The sequence below is a fragment of the Anopheles stephensi genome, chromosome 3 (assembly GCF_013141755.1).
Source record: "Anopheles stephensi strain Indian chromosome 3, UCI_ANSTEP_V1.0, whole genome shotgun sequence".
NCBI lineage: Eukaryota > Metazoa > Arthropoda > Insecta > Diptera > Culicidae > Anopheles > Anopheles stephensi.
Window position 1 is genome coordinate 81,005,972 of NC_050203.1, and position 22,192 is coordinate 81,028,163.

The 22,192-nt window shown below is 44.3% G+C and overlaps 2 protein-coding genes across 10 annotated transcripts in view; one reads left to right on the plus strand and one right to left on the minus strand.

The window, feature by feature from the left end:
• Positions 1–511: 511 nt before the first annotated feature.
• LOC118513210 (T-complex protein 1 subunit epsilon) lies at positions 512–3,060 on the minus strand. Its single transcript, XM_036058723.1, has 3 exons — positions 2,905–3,060; positions 2,665–2,801; positions 512–2,387 (listed from the first exon to the last, which is right to left on the minus strand). The coding sequence occupies exons 2-3, from the start codon at positions 2,770–2,772 to the stop codon at positions 873–875; spliced, it is 1,623 nt and encodes a 540-aa protein (XP_035914616.1). The 5' UTR covers positions 2,773–2,801; positions 2,905–3,060; the 3' UTR covers positions 512–872.
• Positions 3,061–3,329: 269 nt separating this feature from the next.
• Positions 3,330–22,192, plus strand: part of LOC118513208 (TGF-beta receptor type-1) — an 80,435-nt gene continuing 61,572 nt past the window's right edge. For 2 of the 9 annotated variants that reach the window (XM_036058715.1, XM_036058721.1), the window contains exons 1-2: positions 3,330–3,702; positions 6,369–7,266. In XM_036058715.1, coding sequence (XP_035914608.1) covers positions 6,927–7,266 — 340 coding nt within the window. In that variant the 5' untranslated portion in view covers positions 3,330–3,702; positions 6,369–6,926. The other 7 variants (XM_036058714.1, XM_036058720.1, XM_036058717.1 and 4 more) reach the window with 6 other exon arrangements.

Consider the following 22,192-nt stretch of genomic DNA (forward strand, 5'->3'; position numbering starts at 1 on the left):
ATTGGTGTTTTCTACTAAAATCTAATTTATTCACGATGCTAAATTGTTGGAATAACTTCAATAGTCGTAAAAGCCATTCTGAAAGGTGAACAAGCATTAGGAAGGATATTTTGCACATATTGATTCCAGCCCTGCGATATCATATGTGATCTAGGGCAATATTTAAAATGTCCGTTAGGGTAGGCCGCAAGAAGGATCGTAATCCAATGGCTTCATCTAACAAGATGCCAAGATGATTTTTTTTCTTCTTGATGCGTTAGGACCTCCGACAGACATGCGTCTGTAGGCCTGCTAGTACTATTCAGTGGGCTACAGTATACCATGCCATGAGCCCAATGAAATCGTGATACGCTACCACTGTAGAGCCTGTTGAGACTTTCCCACTCACTGTTTGATGGACGGCATCGCGACTTTTAATTCGCCTAGCTTCAGAGGTGTGATGGACATGTCATAAGAGTGATACCGAAAGTTCAATAGGAAGCGATTCCAGCAGACTAAGGACGGTACGTGATCTCAGTTGCAAATCCTCCAATAAGTTGGTATGGAAAGATTTCCGTTTATTGATTAAACGAGCATTCAGAAAGCGCTTAAGTGTTACGTCGTCGTTTCATCAATACCGGAGATCGATATCGACAACCGTTTATCCATTAGTGCGGTGTAGGTGAGTGTGTGATTCAACGCCATGGGGGAGAGTACTGATGCAAAATGAGGTAAACGTAAAAGAGGAAAAGAAAGGAAGATGTTTGTTCTCCAAGCTCTACCCCCCCGAATGGTCTGCGTGTGTTAGCGACAAAATGAAAGAACCTATCATACGTGTAGCATTAGGATGCGCCATGTGCAAATACATAAGGAATCTCGACCGGCACCGAATCTTAACGATCGGACGGAGTTCGCACATCGTCGATCTTCAGGATCATCTTCACGAGCTGGGTAGCGAGCACGATCTGCTGTTTCTTCGAGTGCAGCGACTCGATCACGTGATGATCCTTCATGTCGGAATTGCCGGTCAGCATGCAGTCAACGCCGAACGTCGAGCTGTTCTCCGTTCCCTGGCGTGCCTTCAGCTCGGCCAGCGTTTCGATCGGCGAAAGGCCACTGTTTTCTGCCAGAGCCAGCGGGATCGACTCGAGCGCCACACTAAATGCACGGAACGCGTACTGTTCCAGGGTGGACAGCTGGTCGGCTTCGCGAGCCACCGCCAGTGAGCAGCTAATTTCTGCCGCACCCCCACCGTACACGATGCGCGAGTCACGGATCAACGAACGAACCACGCAGAGCGCATCATGGATGGATCGTTTCGCTTCCTCGGTAATCATGCGGTTGCCACCACGGATCAGTACCGTAACGGCGCGCGTATTCTTGCAGTCCTCAATCACCAGCATCTTGTTCTTGGTCGTACCGAAGCTTAGCTCTCGCACAACACCAGCCGATCCGAGCTTGTCCGGAGTGAGTTCCTCAAACCGGGGAACAATCCGGCCACCGGTAGCGATGGCGATCAGTTCGATTTCCGGTCCACCTACCCAGCGAACTGCGGGCAGCTGCTGCTGGAGCAGCAGATGGTTTGCCTCATCGTCGAAGCCCCACTGGCAGATGGCCAACGTTGCACCGGCATCCTTCACCTGCTTCACCATCTCCAGGAACTTCTCCTGCTCGTACTCGCGCAGCTTGCGGTAATCGTCCGCGGACGTCACATCGAGCTTATGCTTGGTCTTCGGCTTCGGCGGCTCGAACGGGCAGGTGAGAATGGCCAGCTTCACGTTCTTCAGCACGGTCGGCATCTGCGAGTGGCTCATCGTTTTGTCCACCACCACACCCTTCACCAGACAGGTGTCCTCCATCCGTCCGCCCACCTTGCACTCCAGCTTGATCAGCTCGAAGTTCACGTCCTTCTTCTCCAGATCGGCCACCGTCAGCACGGCATCGACCGCAATCTCCGCCATCTGCCGGTGGCACTTGTTTACGATCTTACTGCCGAGCGTGGTCATCGCAACACGGATCAGCGGTTCCTTGTTGTCACGCGACACCGGGAAGGGTTGCGCGATCGTGTCCAGATGCTTTACGGCGCACTGTGCCGCCAGCTCGAACCCATCCGCAATACGGATCGGGTGGATGCCACGGTCGAGCAGGGATTCGGCCTGTTCGAGTAAGGCACCGGCCAGCACAACCACACCCGTGGTACCGTCACCGATTTCATCGTCCTGTGATTGACTGAGCTGCACCATCAGCTTGCCGATTTCGTGATCGACATCCATCTCCTTCATGATGGTGGCACCGTCGTTCGTGACCATGACGTCACCGTCACCGCTGACCATCATCTTGTCCAGCCCCTTCGGTCCGAGCGACGAACGGATGATGGAGGCGATCTGCTTCGCTGCCAAGATGTGACTCTGTGTGCGTAGGAAGGAACGAGAAAACAAAGTGAGGTTAGGTTTGCCCGCTATTCCGGCTGTGTGCCGAAAGTGGAATTTCGCAGCCAAATCGATCGCTAACGTAGAGTTTAGTTGAAAAGCTTCTCGCAGAAGACAGAAAAAATCGATATCATGCGGAAAAATACAGGAAAAACAACACTTTCCTGCACACAAAGCATGTTCGATTCAGCAAGATTCGGTCACGGGATGAATCACCGTGATGGAGAAGGTTCGTAACAACTGGTAGCATTATTACCTTGATGGCTTCGTTGCCGGTCAGCCGCTTCTGGTTCTCCTGGTCACGGAGCACGATAAACGGACGCCCGTATTCGTCACAGGCGAACGTTCCCGGTAAGGACATCATCTTGGATGATTTACTTCGCTACAAGCACACTACAAGGGACAGACCACAAAGGGAAACAAATTTGAATAAAAACTAGGACAAATCGCATTCAATCACACAGAATGGGTGAACAGTGTTGAAAAATTTACGAACCACTAAATGAAAAACCAACGAAGTCACGCTGTTTGAGGAAATGAAAAACGAATTTTCCTTTCCGGCAAAGAGCAGCGTACGGTCGACTGCCTGTTTCCACTCCTTCTTGGGTTCGCGTGATTCTTTTTATTTTCTTTTTTTCGATGATCGCTTTGACAGTGGGTCGTCCGGTTTATGGGGCCAGATTCAGTGCTGCACTCGGTGGCGCATATTCAGCGTTTTGCTTGAATCATAGTTGCAACTGTTTTGTAATAAATGAGCTAAATATAGTAGCTGAAAATGTATAAAAATATTAAAAGACTGAGTTTTGCATTAAAAATACAAAAGTACACGTTAAATCGTATTCGAAAGCCAGCACCAATCTGCCTCTCTTTTTAACGCCATATCGCTCTCTCGCTTGTTTTCGAACTTGTTGACATGAGCTGACAGTTCGACACGGAAAATAGCGAAAAAAGCACGCAAAACTCAGCACAAATAAAAAACACACACACAACAGCGGACACACAAATTCGCCCCGTTCGGCTAAAATTGGGAGGCATTTTTTCTATTGTTTTCCGATTCGTTGTTGCGTGCGGTTGCGGACTGTGTGTCGATGGCGTGTCGGCTGATCTGGTAGCAGAAGGAAACAAACATTCGTGCGGAAAGAGCAGGTTTGTGTGCGTGCAAAGGTTGTGTTGTGTGCAAAAACGCGTCCACACACACAGTACCCAGCGAAGGCAGAATTAGCCAGCATATTAGCAATGGCAGCATAGAGAAAAAAGGCAGAAGCAGCAGCAGCAGCAGCAGCAGCAAGCAAAGGCAAGAAGGTTTCCATCTTTGCGGTCCGGAAGAAGCATTAAAAAAAAGTTCGTCGCGAAGGAACGTCCTTCTATTTCGTGCGGTGCTGTGCCGTTTCGCGAAATGTCAAGGGAAAATGTCGGTGGAAAGTGTGTTGTGTTGTGCAAGGAAAGGTGATTAAAGGAAACTTGGAGCAAGTTTTTCCGCGAGCGAGCGCACGATTTCCCCCGGAATTTGGAGGGCAAATCTGAATGTTGCTCAACGCCGCTGATGATGATGATATGGGTGAAGATAGTGGTGCGTTCGATTGTTAGCTGAGGCTGGTCAGTGTGTGCGCGTATTGTGTGCTGTTCGCGCTCGTGTGAGTGTGTGTGCGTTTTTTAGGAGAAAAAGTGTGTGCGGGTTAAAGAATTCGTTTTTCGGGGGTAATTCATTCCCAGAGGGTTGGGGAAGATTTTGTGCCGAGGGGTTGTATTTCCTTCGACCGACCCGTGCCCGTGACGTGTGAGTGTGTGCGTGTGCTCATCTTGCGGAAGATTGCATATTTCCTCTTCTACCCGGTGTTGTTTGTGTTGCCCATCGATGGATGATGATGATGATGTGTTGAAAGTGATAATTCTTTATCCGTCGTTTATTGTGGTGGAAGTTAAAACAGTTTTCCAAATGCCAAATTGTAAAGTAGTTGAGAGGTAGGGTTCTAATGGCGATTTTCGATCCACTGGGCTTATAGTAGAACCTACGATAAATTAGCTACAAAATTTCGAAGCCTACTAAGATTAATTATAGAAGATCGAAATATTTTCCCTTAATTGTTGTTTGTGTTCTCCAAGGTATTTTCTTGACCAAATTTTCTACGCTTTCCTTTCCTATGCTGCCTCTGCTCCTTCTTCTTGTTCTTTTTCGGAAGGGAATTCGGCATCGCAAAGGGCGAACAGGCAAAGTAAATCGGAAATTGTGTGCAGCAAAATACGGCCACAAACACTAGCAAAGGAAGAGGACCAGCAGCAGCACCAGAGATGGAATGTTGTACGCACGCATACCACTTGACATTCCGCGTTTCCCGTTTGCCCCTTACGCTGTTTTGGGTGTGCGTTTGTGTGGAGGGCAAACGCACTGCTGTTTTTTATATTTGTCGGTGGAAAAACTACTCCCCCCCCCTCCGGGTTTCCCGGTTCCTGCTGCGCCATGAATTTGGATAATTTTCTTACGGTGCGTTAGCCCCCTGTTTGGGTTACGGTTGGGCGCGCACTAGCGTGTGGCTGTGTGCGCGTCTGTATGTGCACGCCGGTTTCGGTGTGTGTGGGTTTGTGTACGCTATAACGGGGGGTTTTCCTTTTTGTGAAGCTTAGCGAGGTAAATAACAGCGGCAATTTTTGCCGGGGGGAAAAGGTCAAGCCAGTTTTTTTGTGCCCCTAAAAGGAAACATTTTCCTTTTATTTAGTTTTTCTTTACCCCAATTACCTTAATTATGGGAAAATACTTCCGTAACCCGGCGTTTTTTTGTTCCTTGCTCGATACTTCATCCCCATTTTTGTAATGCTTCCGATTTTCCGATTTATTCCTTTTTGTTTACTAGTGTGCGTGTGTGCGCTCGCTATGTCTCCCCACCCCTCGTTTTAACACATCCAAACACGCACACACAAACACAACCGAAAAGCAACCTGGTATCCCCCCACCACGCCGTTTCCGTAAAAAAAGGAAAAAAGGATACACCGCGATACAGAGCGTACGGTTCGCGCATGTGTGTTAGTGTTGAGTCCTCTTTGGCTGGTTGCTGCTGCTGCTGCGTGCGTGTGCGGCACCAGCGGAGACACACACCGAAAACGGCAAGGTGTGAATGAAATTTTCGGGTGCCGGAACACGGCACGACGAACAACAAGCGCTCCGTGGGTTTTCCGACTCCCCACGTTTCCCGGGGGTTTTCTTCCGTCCGCATCCACGGTGTTGCTGAAAGGAAGAGCGCGAAGGATACACAGAACCGCCTTGGTTCCTGATGGCGGCGTGTTAGTGTTTTGCTGCCCGCGAGAATGCGAGGACGACCACCAAACAATCCGTTTTTGTTGGACACCTCGCTTTTCCGACTGAAGGGGGCGAAGATGTTTACGTGTATTAGAAATAGGGAACATATTTTTGGTAAAGTGTTTGTAGATTAAATTTAATAAATACAATTATTGCTAGGACATAGGAGAAGGAAAGGTACGAAAGATTAAGTAACGATTTTTGCCCTGCTTAACATGCATCTGTGTATGTGCGCGCGTGTAGAGGGTAAATCGAAAGTGGAAGATTAATCGAAGTGGGCCGTGAAAATCGCTTTTTTTTGGTTACGATGTGAGACACGTAGCACAACCCAGAACCACGTAATCAACTCACAACTCTTATTTCCTTGTCCTTTTTTGGTGGGAGTAAAATTCATTTACTTGGTAGATATTTGTAGGAAAATAGAGAATAAGGTAGTCAACATTGTGGCGCTTCTTCTCTAAAGTTTGTGCGTGATAAACACTGGCGATTGAAGATTCAGCTGGTCTCTAGTACTAGTGAGAAGAATCCAATTGGTGAGATGAATTTCTCATCAAAAGCTTGCAGGAAGTGAATTGAATACTTTTGGGTATTTTTCCCAATTTTCTTTACTTCTGAAGTAATTGAAGGAAAAGTGTAAATGTTTTATTTCCTCCATTAATTCCTAACAGATATGTAGGATTGTGTGTGTGTTTAATGCTCTCAGTGAAGATATTTGCCCCGTGCCGAGTGTAGTCTGTGCGAATGTGTGTTGCAAAAGTGATGTTTAATGTTTAAAAAAGTGGAATATAATTAGTTGGATAGAAGTGCCAACACGCAGGAAGCTGGTTGTTCGCACCAGCAACAAATTGATCATGATGTTGCTTTACTAATTGCCAACCAAAAAAAAAAGCAACCACACAAAAGAAGAAGTGTTCTGTTTGGAAGTGCGATCCAAAAAGTGTTTAACAGTGCAGTGCAAAAAAAAAGCATAACAAATCGCAAAAGAAGCAATAAGCAAGTTTGCTCTCGCTACACTTAAACGCACGAAAAAAACGGAAACAAAAACCCCACCGCCGGGGGAGGTAGAAAAGGGGTAGCGCGCAGCAGGAGCAGGCGCAAGCGAAGAAGGCGAATAAAAATAAATAAAAGTGCTAATCTTTTCTGATGAGCAAAAATTGGCCGTGCCGTTGCGATCGCGAGTTCGAAACGTCTTCGCCGCCGCCGCCATTCGTTTCCGGTCGCTGCCGATGGCCGCCGGCAAAACTGTGGTGCAGCCAGCAGCAACCGTGAGCAACCGGAGCAAATTCTCAATGACGCAGGTCGGCAGCATTAGTACCGCCACCGGGCCGAAAACGACGACGATCGTGATTGATCGTAAAGTGGAAAAACGTAGAGCAACCACCACCCGTGCCGGTACGACGATGGGGAACATTAGTGCCGCCGGCGACGGTGGGTCGGTGGGTGGCGGAAGATGGCAGAAAAGTGGTCGGCGTCTGCAGCACCACCAGCACCAGTGGTCAGTGCTGTCGTTCGCTGCCATGATCCTGCTGTTGCTGCCCAGTCTCAGCGATCGGAGCTTTGCCAAAGGTAGGTGATGATCACCGTCTTGAGGAGGGCTGCAGATGAGATTTTGGCCTAAACCGGAGGTGTTAGGATATCCCTTACTGTCTTGAATATCTAGGATGGGTACATTCCATCGGTAGCATTATAGGGCGTTTGAATTAAGCGTCAAAAATTGCTTAAGATTTTTAAAATGTCTAATATCGATTACTGGATCTTTAAGTTTCTTGAAGAATGAGTTATTTCTTTCTTGTTGAGCATTATCTGAGGATATCTTTTTCCGATCAAATCGGCGAAGGATGGTTCAATTATTGTTGCTAATTATGTAGATTGCAGGTTCTCGACAACTTCGCTATAATCCCGCTATATTAGCGATCTCAGAACATTGATCGGTGTTCAGGTCTATACCACATAGACTGAAACAAAATTGTATATGACTCTAGAAGATATCTCTTTTATCTCGTCGTGAACCCTTGAAAGAGGCATCCTAAACTTTTCCTTGGCTAGCCAGTTCTTATGCTGAACTAGGAACATTTTAGCCGTTTAACATCCAAACAAATTCGAAATATGGGATGAAGTTATCGTGGACTACAGTATTCTGATACTCACTATATAACTGGAGCTACTCTATAGCACTGTTGTAATTTGGGAAGGGACCGATATGAAATCCGACTACGGGTAACTTAACTCAAGAAGACCAAGGCAGGACCTCTCGTAGTTATAGTTAGAAGGAATATTATGCTTATCTTAAAACCAGAATATCTCATGCAGCAAGAAAATGAAGATCTATGAAGGATGATCTTTAAAAAAGCGAGTAATGACAGTCCAGAATCTCTGGGTGTGTAGAGCCCAAGAAGAAGGATAAGTTAAAGTACAGGAGGATCTTATTGCCGAAAAGGTTTTCAAATACCTCAAGCGCCATGCAAAACAGTCATTCGTTAAATTAATTTGTTATCATGAGCCTGAACAGTGATCTGCGATATTGATGTTGTGGAGGATATTAAGAATAAATTCTATTCTCGTAAAAAGTTTGACTAGAGATTTGTTCCAAAAAATCATGTGAAATAGCCTATTCCTAAAGACTTATTTTAATCCCATTGTTTATCGTGTGCAAAGTTTAATGGCTAATAAACAACGCCTCGAATTTCCCATGTCTAAATCTAAAGTGTTCGAAAGTTTATGCCCAGACCTGGGTTAATTCGTGATCAGTTCTGCTTGCTCGGCAGTAATTATTGGGTTTAAATATTTACACCAGCATTATTTACTGTATCGATTGAAAATATGTTTTTACGATACGCTCTTTACCCGCTGCCTAATGCCACGATACGATTGATTCCGGGATTCGAGGTCCCAGTTCCGAACAACATCACATCACCCACCATGCTCCAAACGTTCCATACGCCCATTCGATAAGCTAATTCACATAATCAGCAACCGATAAAATGTAAAATCCCAACCATCATCATCATCCACCAGGCCGAAATGCTCTGTGTTATGCCGCCCTTTGGCAAGGAATGGCGCTTTATCGAAGCGCCAAATAAATAATGACTCCATGCTAATCACCCTTTTCCTAATCAATCGAAGACGTGTGCGGCCCTGTCCGGAATTGGAATCGGTTTCGATTTCACTTGCCTGCCTGCCTGCCTGCCCAACCCAATCGCGCCAATATCTTTCCGCTTTTCACACGCCCGTTCTAATCCGCCGTTGCGTCGCCAAGACCGTGGGGTCGTGACGATATTTTTAGCGATGACGGGTTGTGCGTCCACCGTGCCGGGCACACCACGCACAATGTATCTATTTCTCCACATGGAAATGTGGAAGTGGCCGGTACCGTTTGTGTGTGTGTGTGTGTGTGTTGCGTGCGTTGAGATCCGTTGCGATTCCAGTGGCCGGAGCTGAGACTCTCAGCTGTCAATCAGTCAAGACAGGCGGTGGTTGTTTTATTGTTTGACGTTGCCCATCATTAGGTGACATGCACATTTGTTTTCTGTTTTGGATTTTCGGTCCCCATCCACCTGTGGTCATCAATAAATTGTGTTGCGACCGTAGTCGCAAGGGCGGCTCACATCACCACGTTGGGGGTCCTCTTAGAGTGACAGATTTTTTTTCTTCTGTCCAAAGAGCATTTCCAACAGTTACATTGTTTGCTGCTGTAAACTCTGTAGATTGTAAATAAAAGATTCAATCCATTCGCTCTGCTACTTGGTATAGGTCTCTTACTACATTCGAAGTTGATGATCGTGTGCGTTCTTGCTACGGCGCTTGTAGGAGAAGCGTGCCCGCGCGATAAGGGTGACGATATCTTATCTTTCCGCTCCGAGGCTGGCAGGAATGTGCGAACGTGAAGCGGTCCAGTTTCCTTCCAGTCCACGTCATATTGGCGGAATCGTTGATAGTGATCAAATTTCTTCACCGGAATGGGACATAAATGTTTGTTGGCAGCTTTTTTTTGCAGCGTAATGCTCAATCGTTCCTAGTATTGGGGTGACTTAGACTAAATCCTCTTATCGACTCTGATTCTCATACATGGCTAGAGATGGGGGATATCAGTAGAATTGCCCCTTTCTAAAAGTTTCAAGACAACTTCTTCAGGGAAAATAGATATTGATAAAGCAGAATAGAGAAAAGGACAGGAGTAACCAAAATATCTCCAATTTCTTTGGTGGGACCTTTGCTAGGTTTGTTATTGTGAGTTAATGCATAGCTCTTTCAATATTTATGTAGAATTTAGCATGATCTCAGAAATTTTGAATTCTTTATATTGTTCAAACAACTCAAGACGAATCCTTCAGACTTATTCTAAAACTAGACTTTCACACTCCAAATTCGCCATTTCTGTTTAAGGTGGGACCTGTGTGAGATGAGATACTATGAGCTCATCTATAATAACAATCAGATATTTGAATATAAATATGGAACTGCAGTTCTGATACCTCACCCAACAATGCTCGATCCGAAGATCAGCTGATGGTAATGTTAACATTCAACCAGGATAGTATCATTTACATTGAAATATCTCCACGACGATCGCTAGCTGGCCGAATATGGAAAGGAAAGCAATCAAAGAAGCAAAAAAGCACAATTACTCATTCATCTCACACAACAGCTTCACACCTCGTATTTTCTCTCCCCGTATGGCAATAGTGTAGTACACGCTGATCGGCAGTAGATGATCAGAAGACGGTGCAGGCAAGACGAGTGTAGTAAAAACAGCCAAACAACGTCGAACCCGGGACGAATGAACTGCAATGACCCAGTTTCTGACGCGATTCTGCTGCGATCCGCGCTCATACACTACACGCCGTTCTATCTGGAGATCTGTACCGGGGCGAGCACCGAGACATCGATTGCATCTTGCACCACCAGAACGCACGTGTCGGATGCATGTGCGTGCGTGTAAATGCAAACGTGCCACCAATGTGCGGGCCCTGCCAAACGGAAGCAGCCGGATAGCAGTAGTTCCAGACGCGGGTTAACTACTCGGTGGGAGTGTTGGCTGGCGATCAACACATGCACGCAATTGAGACGATCGTGACCAATTGTTCTTTGTGGATGTGTGTGCGGCAGGCTAGTTGCTGCTGGAGACAGACAAGGGTTTAAAGTTGGTGATCACTTTGAAGAAATAGCAAATGATCATATCAACTTCAACCTATAATACTCTCACAACGGAAGGTCCAAATTCTGAGGACTCTCGAAATACGCTTGATCATGCTTTAATTGACCTGAAATTGCCCACAACAACTTTCCCATGGTGTTAACGTCTGCTGCACTTTTTCGCGCTGCGTACACAAATTCCGACGGTATTTTATTTCCCCTCTTTCCGACGGACGGCGAGTTGGGCATGGGTTGTCGCACGCATCGCCATGCATAAGGCAGCGTGCCGGTCGTCTAGTTCATAAATCGATCGAAATCGTCGCAGCCAAAAAATGCAAATGCCTGCAAGAAGTTGGGCCGTTCAGGTTCAGGTTTTTCGGGGCGGATGTGTATGTGTGTGTGTGTGTAGAAAGTGATCGCTATATGAACAGACAGACGCGACTGGAGAGAAAAAGCCGGGGGAGGGTTGTTGATCGTCTAAATGGGAAACAGGTTTTTGGGCAGACGGCAGCAGCTGTCTGGTCCCGGTCTGCATGTATACAACACCCCTTTGCGTTAGGGCGGGGGGTTTGTTTGTCTGTCTTCTTGTGGCTGGTCGACGCTCGAAGCGTCTCGACGGTCTCAGTCTTTAGCTCCGTTGCCGTTGTCTTTGCCGTTCGTCTAGCTTGTGGCGCGGCTTCTACACGTCCGGCTTGCGACGATCGCGCCTAGACCGGCTTTCCGAGGTCTACATTAGTTATGTAGACGGTGTCGAGCTATGCGCGCAGACTGTTCGGCTGCAGCTGAATTCTGCGACGGCGGGCAGGGAAGCGGGTTTGGTCTGGTTGCTGCTGCTGATGGTAATAGGAAAATGTGGTGTGTGCCTTTCAACATGTTTTGTCTGTGCGCGTTGCGTTAGACGCGAGACGAGACGGGTTGCTACAGTTGTGAGATGGATGAGAGTCTGTTCCCAGCGTTAAGGTATTCGGGTGAATAATGATCTTTATTGAAATTATGTTTTTTTTTTTTAGAGGAACGAGTTCTTCAAGCTTTGTACATTTGTTTTATATAGGTAAAACATATTTGCCTAGCTGAGTACATCAACTTGTTGATTGTGAAGAGGCACTTTGATAATTTTGTGTTCGATATGTTTTTTTTTTTATAATAAGATAAACTACTTTTGACTTTTTGTGTGGGATCATTTTCTATGAAAAGTTTTAATATATTTTTCTGACGATTTTTTTGGTGGGGATGCAGCTCAGTTTTCAGTTATTCCTTATTAATACAAGAAACTTCAACAAGAGTGCATGTTTCTCAACATTTTTTTTGTTTAATTATCTCTAATTAACTGTTTGCATTATTATTGTTATATGACTTAGCGCACTTATAAGTATCTAAGCTTTTCCGCCATGTATAGTAGACCATTTGCAATAAAAAGTTCCATAATATGTTATCTATAGATTCAGTAGATGTCCCACTACTCTTTCCTATTAATACTACAAACTTGAAAAAATATTATTATTTTGATTAATTTATTTTTATTAAAATCTTGCCATTATCTTCAACATCCAAAACTACCTTAACTACACTTCAATTTCACGTGCCATCATTACATTTGTTTTATTTAATTGATACTATTAAATGTGTAATATTATTTATAGCATCACCTAGTATGTGAGCTACTATTATACTATTTTATAGTATCGCTTGGTATAAAAAAGTCCCTGACAACTTGGCAAAATTCTAGCGGATGGATCTGCATTCTAAAGCTTCAGAGTCTAGCTTTTGAAGTTCTTGTAGCCACAAACGTCAAGAAGATCTTTACGTCAAGAAGATATTAATTTATCAAAGCTCTAGTAGCTTGGATACTCTACTCTACTCCATATCACTTGTTTTAACCAACTCTTAGGGTCGCTATAATTTTTATTATAGTTCAATCCTCCCGCTGACTAACTTACCCATTAATCCCATTCCCAGACAGAGTTTCTTCCCGGCGCTCCACACGGTTTGCGACACCTACCGACGGTTTTTGAACCCCGGTAGAAGATATTGAACACGTCATTTCGGTCGTCAATATCTTCGTGGAGGGTGATGGATTGTTTATGCACCTTGAAAACGGTACAACGACGACAAACGACGACAACGACAACGAATTGGGGTCGCCACAATGTTTGCGCAAAGTCTGCGCAAAGATGATGGATTACACGGTGTGGTGAATTATTCTTTCCCCGGGGACTCTCTCTCTCTTTCACTTCTTCGCACTAACTAACCCCATCGTTCACCGGGTTTATAATAATTGGAAAGTGATTATTTTAAACATTTACTTTTCATTAAATTAGATTCCATTGGTTTTGGTGGTGGTTCAAGCTGAGTGGTGAGTGGTGTAATATTTTGTCATATTTTCTACCACCTCGCATACAATGTACGCATGCGAAAGTCATCACATTCGAAGGTAATCCGCTCCGACCCGTCCAGGCAAGTTTGTTGTGGGCATATGTTCAAGGATCACTTCCACTTGTCTCGAAGACAAGAAGTATGACAAATTGGTTGGATTGTCTGAGAGTGTACGTTTAGCGAATAAATCATTCTTTCTCCTTACCATACTCAAATCGAGGTGAGTAGGTGTTGAATTTTGATGTGTAAATTAATCTTTTTTGGTATATTTAACAGCTTAATTTGTTTTAAAATTTTGCGTTGCATCACTTGACTTTTTTTTTGTAAATTAATTTTTTGCTTCACAAATGAGTACAAAGTAAAGAATTTCTCCTATAAATAACGCCAAGCTCTACTTTCTTCTCCGCCCGGCAGGACCGTTCGCTTTGCGAGTGGGTCGTTTGGAAGATTAATACTAATAGCGTCTAATTAATCTCAAACCAATTACGATTACGATTGCTTGTGCATTCCATTCTTGGTCCCGTCCACCGGTCCGGCCCGGCCCGATGGGAAACCAGCCATAAATCGGCAATCCTCCAAGGTTTAACGACCACCATCGATGCAACGCTGATGCAAATCAATTAAGCTGCTTCAGCCGCTTGCCTTCATCCGTCTTCTGCATCCCTGGTGAGCAGCGGGGGAGGGGCTGGCTGGGGTTTCGGAAGGAAGGTTTTGCTCATTTCCTTGTTAGTAGGTACCAGCCATCAATCGAAACCAATCATGAACACAAATCGCCTTCGCGTTGGCGTGTGGTGGTGAAGTAAAATAAAACAGAACTAAAAAAACAGAAGGCGAAAAATACTTACCCCAAGCAAATGAACTGTTTCTACCATGGGTTCTTGGGTGGTAAGATCGCGCTCAGTACGTTTTGCTGCTAGGGCCCGGGTTTTTTTCCCGCCCCCCCCATCCAGTGGACTGACATTCCATTTGTACTAGGTTTTCTTTCCTGTTTTTCAGTGGGATGGAAATGAAAAACACGGGAAGGAATTTCTCTTGCATTTTTATAGATGGTTGTGGGTGTAGAAGATGGTGCGGCATGGTGGGAATTGTGCTATAAAGATGAATATTCGTTTACAATTTTAGGAGGCATCTTATTTACATTTATAATACATTTGAATGATCATAATCATAATCATAGGGATGTAAAATATTATTGGCAAATTATTCGAATGAGTTGACACATTCACACCTGTTGCCGGGCTCGATTGTTAGAGAAAAACTCTCCAAAAAGACAAACGATATTTCATGCAGTCTTTTTAGCTGAACTTAAGACAAGATAGAGGGCTTAAGACTTGAGCAGAACTTTAACGTTTTGTACTGCCAAAGCTTATCTGAAACTCATGTGAGCAAGTAGCCAATTTTGGCAAAATATTCAATGCTTAGTATTCTCTCGGCAGCTCCGGGGCTCAAATCCTATCCAGACCGCCTTCCCGTACACAGGACTGACAGCCACAGAAGTGGCAGGCCCAGACCTTTCAAGGGATTCTCTCATCACGTTGTCAACAAAAATTTTATCCAAAGATTGACATTGTCCAAAGAAGATTGTTTTCGATCAGCTCTACATTGTGCTTGACATTTGTACTTACATTGGAGAGATTTATTGTTGTGACTTTTGTAGTAGTAGTAACCATTTCAGTTCTGATTTCTTTCTCTTAATGGACAGGACACAAGACCTCAAATGTAGTAAAATAACACATCATATAATGTTGTAAATTTTTATATTAAAATTTGCAACAAATGCAAAATTTAGAAATATTTCAAACCAGCTGAAATAATATTTAAAAAAATGAAGTTAAATCGAGAGAGTTTACCAATTACTACTGTTTAATTTGGGGCGGTCCGGTGGTCGAGGCGATAACGGCACCGGTCTTCACACGACAGGACCGGTGTTCAAATCCCAGCCAGACCGCCTCCCCGTGCGCAGGGCTGACTACTTTGCTACGGGTAAAACCAAGTCACAGAAAGCCAGAAATGGCAGGCCGAGACCTCTCGAGGTTTTAGTGCCAATAAAGAAGAAGAAGAAGACTGTGAGAATTTATTGTGATCGTTAATTTGTTTGGGCTGTCAGGAGGTTATCTCATGTAGCAATTTTGAGATCTTTTCCATTGACATGGTTGGTTAGAGAGTTTTTCGTTAGAGTTCGATCGATCGGCATGATTAATTTGCTTCTTCCTATCACTCTCGTTACACATTACGCTTGTTTTGTTTCCGATTTCGCTAGTTCTGCAAAACATCCCTTCAAATCTTCTTAAAAATAGACCACTGCATGTGCATTAAAAAACAAAAAGCATGACACTAATTTCGATTTGCAATGCAATCGGTAATGTGGTGCAATTGATGCATTCATTCATAATCAATTTAGTCTTATCTTCTTCAACGGACTATCTCATCGTTCTCTCTCTCTTTCTTCGGCGGCATGGCGCGCCGGTTCGTGTTTTGGATTTGAAATCAATGCAATATGCTATTTATTGCCCTTTTTATTTTGCACCCCATCACATATGAAAGAAAAAGAACTCCGTGACTTGGGTGGTGACTTTGAAAAACACAAAAAATAACAAAGCGGCTGTTTGTGTATCGCTCGCACGCCCCTGTTGTTTGCTGAAATAGCAACCACCCTTTTCTCCTCCCTGAATCGCCGCACCCTCACTACCCCACGGTTAACTGTTTGTTTATTTGTTTTCATAAGGCAACGCACCCCCACCCCACTCCCCCCTCCTTCTGGAGGGTGGCCAGTGTTTGATCCACTCTGGTCGGGTAGTATTTTAATTTGCGATGCTATTTTAATTATTCCCTGTTCTTTGGCCGGCTCACACACCGCCGCTACGTATGCAACAATCGTCGTCTCCCGTGTGTTTGCGTGGCGCCCTGCGTATGAGCACCGAGAGAGAAAATTTGCAACAAATACCAAAAAAAAAAAAACGGAAGGAAAAACAAAACAACCACCACTGGGGCGTGCATCTACCGGGGTGGAGGTTGAAAGAGGGTAATGAAGGTATCCCATAACGTATCAAATTATATGGCAAACTAATTGAAACAATTATTAGTCGTGCTTGGAGCGTGTGTGTGTGTGTGTTTGCATGTGTGAATATGAGCTAGTGCTTGTTTACGTCTGGTTGTGATTTTAAGTTCATCCGTTCCCGGGAGGCTGGTTAGTGCACTTGCTGCTGTTTTTACGATTTAATTGAATGGGTGGCGGCGGGATGATGCGGTTTCGAGCGTTGCGAGGAAAAACATTGGAAATGAAAATGCAATGCTTCCAATGCCGATTTTTAATGTGCTTTTGCTGCATTTGGTATCGTGACTGGTTTCGACGTTTTAGTGGTAGTAGTAAATTGATTTAAAGTTTTATAAGTGTATTGATTTAAAATGTAAATTACGATTCGGTCGTTAATTCGTGCGGTACATAATTGAATTGAAGTAAAAAAGAAGGAAAATCCAAAGAAGAAGCGTGCTGCAGTAAGATCAAGTGCAACAGAAAAACACACAAATATGATGCGATCATGCGAAGAGGAAGTGCTCTTGCTTCTCCCGGTCTTTATCCTAATTAACACTTCTCTTTGCTGTTTACGGACGTGCACCGCAAAACAATGCAACCGCAAGCATTCGAGAGGAAAAACAAGGGAAAAACGAGGTTGAGTCGCTGGTTAAATCCGACCGATAACAGACGCCACCGTCAGGGCGGTATGATTGATAACGTGCGTTTGTTTGTACACGCACGCGTAGGAAATTGAACAAGTTCCTTTTGCATGGGAAACACACACACTCTGGTCGGTGTGGAAAATGCATTCGGTTTTTTTTCTTTCGCTTGTGTGACCGTTAGGATTGGGAAATAGCAGCAACATCTGCAATGCAATACGGTGGTGTGCCTTGTAAAGAAGGGCGGGGGGGCGATTAAGGAATGCATTGAACATAAACATTGTTGTAATCTAGATTCTTCAGATCACGTGAGATGCTATTAATCATGTAGTGGGGCGGGTGTGTTTGTGGGTGTTTGTTTTTTTTACTGAGAAAAAAAAACAAGCAATCCGGATTTGATTGTAGCGCGTTTGCAGGCGGGGTTTAGTTCTGTGTGAAGACTGTTAATCGATCTAAATATTTAAAAAAAATGAAAAACTACTCTTGGGATTTATCGAATTAAATAAGCTAATTTTCCCCAAAATCTTTATTAATAATAAGCGAAATAAAAAGACATAATTCAATGAAGCAAAAAATTGCGTTACATTTGCCTCATTTTAAGCTTGTTAACATAGACAGCTAGTTAGTTTGCTCGTGTGCCTGCTTGCTTCTATCTCCCGATGCACGAACCCCGTGCGTGAGTGCAACCGAAGCGTTGGCTTCATTGTCTATTCCCAGCTTTTCGTGCGGAAGACCAATTAATCATCGTTCTGCTATTTGAATGATATACATGGTAAAGGTTTTCCGTTCCGTTTCCTTGAGTAGAAGAAAACATTACCTTTAATTGACACCGCGGCTCAGCTCTCGTTCCAATGAGCTTTCTTGATGTTTATTTATTGAGCCAATAGTATTGTGGTGGTGTTGCGATTGTGTAGCGGAAAAAAGAGGAAAAATTATGTAAATGCCATGTCGGCTTTTTTGTCCAAAGCAGGTTACGTTGAACTTTAATATTGTTGAATGTTACCTTAAGTAACGTATTATGAACCTAAGACTCAGCTAAGTTCGTTATGAGTCGTAAAGTAGCGCAGCAAGCCCGTTGGCTTAATCAAGAGGAATAGAACCTGCCAAAGATCGGACGCAGCTGGGGATGTAGGGCTGTTTTCTGGTCCGAACTTCCGTTTAAAAGGATTGACGAATTTGATCCTCTTGATCCAGGGTCCTTAAAGAAACTCTGCTCTGGTGGTGAATTTGACCAATCTTTGGGCCTTACTTACTTACTTACGCGAATCGGAGAAGTTTACAACAAGAGTGAGTTGAAGGAGTGTAGGCTTTGGTATGACCGGTTGAGATCCAGCAATCCTCAACATCTATGCTATTGTCGGTGTTGAAGTTTGAACCAAGATAGGTGAATATTTGAACGAAGATTTGATGAAGAACTGAGGTTACCCATATCGGTTGGTGCCTTGTTTATTTTTAATTCAAAATATACCGACGCTTGTTCAATCCTTTGGCAAGCTTCTGATACTTTAGTAGAGCCTTAACATGTCTATATGTCCTCTGCGCAATAGAAGATAGTACCCGAAGCTTCTACTACTGAGCCTCGGATGGTTCAAGCCATCTCCTGACGTACGTCCTCCTTGCTGGTAGCAATAGAGTTTTTTTTTGATCCACCTTTACATACCATCTGAAGTTGGTCACATTCATTCTAACAAGTCTGGTAAGCTTCAAGAGGTCCGAAAGTTCCAAAAGATTCAGAATTGTAAAAGAACTCATCGTGATCTTCTGTTGGTACTTTCTTCGGCTGAGCTTTAAAATTAATGTAAAGGTGGCAATTATTAGACAGCAACTGCTCTATCAGCTTGGTGAAGATCTGATCAATAGTTGACTTTCTGGTTCGGTATTCTAGTAAATAGTATCCAAAACCGTAATATCCCTGTAATAGCTGTATTCTAGCTTAGGTCTCTTAGACATGTTGTCTTCAATATGTTGTAAAATTGCTTATAATTGATCCATGGCCATATTACAGAGTTTTTTGGGTCGTAATTTAGAGACCCTCGCTTCAGATCGTTGGAGAGCTTCAATATTGGGAATACGCAATATCCCAACCAGGCTAACATCCTTCACGCAGTATTTATTAGTCTAGAAAACGTTTGGCTTCCTACCGTTTCTGTGCTCACCACAATCCAGTAGTTAACATAGAAGTTCAAAAAAGAGATTTATAACGCCACAAAACACCCATAGTCACACCACAAAGAAGGAAACACTAATATGAACTTCCCGACGAACCCGATCCGTGCAAGAAATAAAACCACCAATCAAGCCAAAAACCGGCAAATTTGTTTGAACGCCCGGTGAGACCTGTGTCCAGCGGCCCGTTCGCACCGCATCCCAAACCGATGTCAAACCGATTGCTGCTGCAGTCATTCATTTCATTTTCATTTGATTGGGAAATCTCTTTCCTCTTGTGCTGTTGCTGCTTACCAGGCTCGATTGGTGTGTGATCCCCCGGACGGACGGATGAACGCATTTCGCTGCTGCCCACGTCTAATCTCGTCCGTCTCACGTTGGGATACATTTTGGGGAAAGTTTCAAAAGGAAACAACAACAACAACAACAAAAACACCGCCACTCGGAAGAAGGAAGATGGAGATGTCCTTAAATCATTAAGCACACAAACATACACACCACACTATGCATACATATTTTGGTCCCAATCGAGAGAAAGAGAAAAACGTTCGCTGGCGCCGCCGATGGGCAAGGACATCAATAAAGAAACTAAAAGCTCTGTTGAATTCCCCTGACGAGGGTCGCCATCGCTGTCCTGTGGATCTTGCCTCGCTGTGAAGTGTGTGCCTTGTGTGCATCGTCTCCGGGCTTTCCTTAATTTTGTGTTTTCTTTTTGCATTTCCCTCGTCTTGCTCCAGCTTCCGAACACGCCAACAACGTGTATCGAAGAAGAACTTGGCCCAAAACGCTCCATACGCGGTTACTTTCATTACCCGAAAAAATCCCTAATCACATTTTAGATTTCACTGGTGTAATTTCTTTCGTTCGTCGCTTGGGAGTTCGCTTGAGGAGGGAACTGTGGGGGTTTTTTTTTTGGTCCAATCTTTCTTCGGCGATCCTCGAATGTTGGTTGAACCCACCAAGGTATTGGAGAGAGTTGGCGCGTTTCCGTAATTTTGTTTCACTGTTCACCCTTTTCGGTGTGGCTGTGCTTTATTGGAAGCGAAAGTTTTTCAACCATCTCTATTTTTCAACGTTGATGAGCGGGAAGCTAGAAGGAAAGAAGGGATCGTTGTACTTTCTGGGAAATACCCAAGGCATCTGCTTAAAAAGTAATTAAAGAGCTTTATTCGAGTTATATGGTTCGTAATCGATTCGGAGTAACTGAGGCAGTGGCTTAAACTCTGCTGTAGAATCTAAAGAATAACACAAAAGAAGAACACGTCTATAGTGGAGGAACTCTGGACAGGTATATGAGACACGAAAAAACATCTGTAGTATTACAGCTCAATCTACTGTTTGTTGAAATTGTCGTAGGCAATTTCTTCAAAGTCTTTAAACTTTTTAATGTCTTGATGGATATTGTGCTTGTGTTGCTAGTTCTAAGCCGACTCCAGCTGATGTCTTGCTCAATCATCCGTAATGCATCAAGTTAGGTGTTTAATAAGACTAGTTTAAAGAAGAATGTATTGTTCCATCCGAAACAGCTCAACTTTAGGAAAAATAGCTGAGGAACAATTTCAAGAATATCTTCCTGTTGCTCCCTCTTGGATATTCAAATAGTCATCACACAAACCCCCAGGTTTATAAATTCTTGCATAGTTTGTCTGCATGCAAACAAACCCCACCTTTATTCTGCGTACATAAAACCAGGCTCCATTCTGAAGCATCATTAGCGATGTCTGATGCACAACTTCTCCATCTCAGCTCTGCCCTAAACCCTCCCTTTGGAGAGTGGTTGCATTTGCCAATATCCTGGGTGCGTGTATATTCTCCCCAGACCCATCAGATGCGTACAGTGATGCGTATAGTGATGCCTTACACTTACACACACCTTCACCCAACCTTACGCACACACACACACACACTCTCACTCACACAAAAAGCTTTTGCTCCCCACGACAGCATGACGGATGGCGTTTTGTGAAAGGTCATTTCCCTTTTTTCGAGCTCGACGACGACGGGTGACGACGTCGATGACGTCGACGGTTGTTCCATCCACCTTTCACAAGGAGTTTCGCTTGCGTAAACTTTTCCTTCCCACCCATCCCTTCCCTCGCTATGCTGTTGGGGTGGGGCAGGGGGTGCAAAACTGTTCATTTTTCCTGACGTGTCTGGTGCGATTTCGATTCCGTTCCCTTGATTATGCCGCCGGGCGTCTCTGGAGCGATTGTTTTTGTTGTCTTTCCGGCGCGGTGTGTGTGTGGCTGTATGGGTGGTTTTTATGTTTCTGATTGAGATCGTCGTGCGTGCCTTGTAAGAATATCGCTCATAAGGTTCTGACGCGTTCTCTGGGTGTCTTGTTTGGTTTTTTGTTTTTGCTGTCCTGTCTTGTGCTGCTGTTCCGTCCCGTGAGTCTCGTTACGTAACAGTGCTGCTTTGGTTTTGTAGGCTTAATCGATTTTTGCGAGCAACTATTCCGGATTACTATACTACAATAAGACGCATATTGCTTAGAGCAGGTGTTGCAGCAAAATCGGCTATTGTTTTAAACATATGGACCTTTTGTTATGTGGAATGCAAAATCGAAAAAAATAAATTCTAAAAAGGAAAATTCGCCATCAATTGGCTTTCGGTTTGTTGGAGGGAGGTATGGATATCCATAATCTTTTTAATGACACGCAAGCAAAAGCAATAAATAATGCATGAGAAATATGGTTTCCATCGAAAGCATACGTTGCCTATACATTTTCCATGAATCAATAACTTCACCCCAGCCAGACCCCGCTCGAGGGCGGCCGAGAGATCTACTCTTAATTACTCTACATCGACTACCGCGCAAATGACGACTAGGCCCGTACTAAAACCCTGTTTTGCAGCAACCCTGTATGAATGATGGAGAAATAATTGCTCGCATTAACACATATGACTAAATGGCACAGAGCGATTGTGCCCGTCTGCCCTATTGCGGGTCGGCATTCTGTAGGCCTGTCTAGCCCTCTCGCTCTCGTCTAGATCTTCGGGTGGTTACGGTTCTGCTAGTTTTACGCTACAAACGCACGGCTCCCCCATGGTCGTACTCGCAAAACGTTCTTAGCGAACGTACGCGGCTTTGCCCCTTCCGTAGCGTAGAACGCGAGATGAAACGCTACATCCCCCACAACAG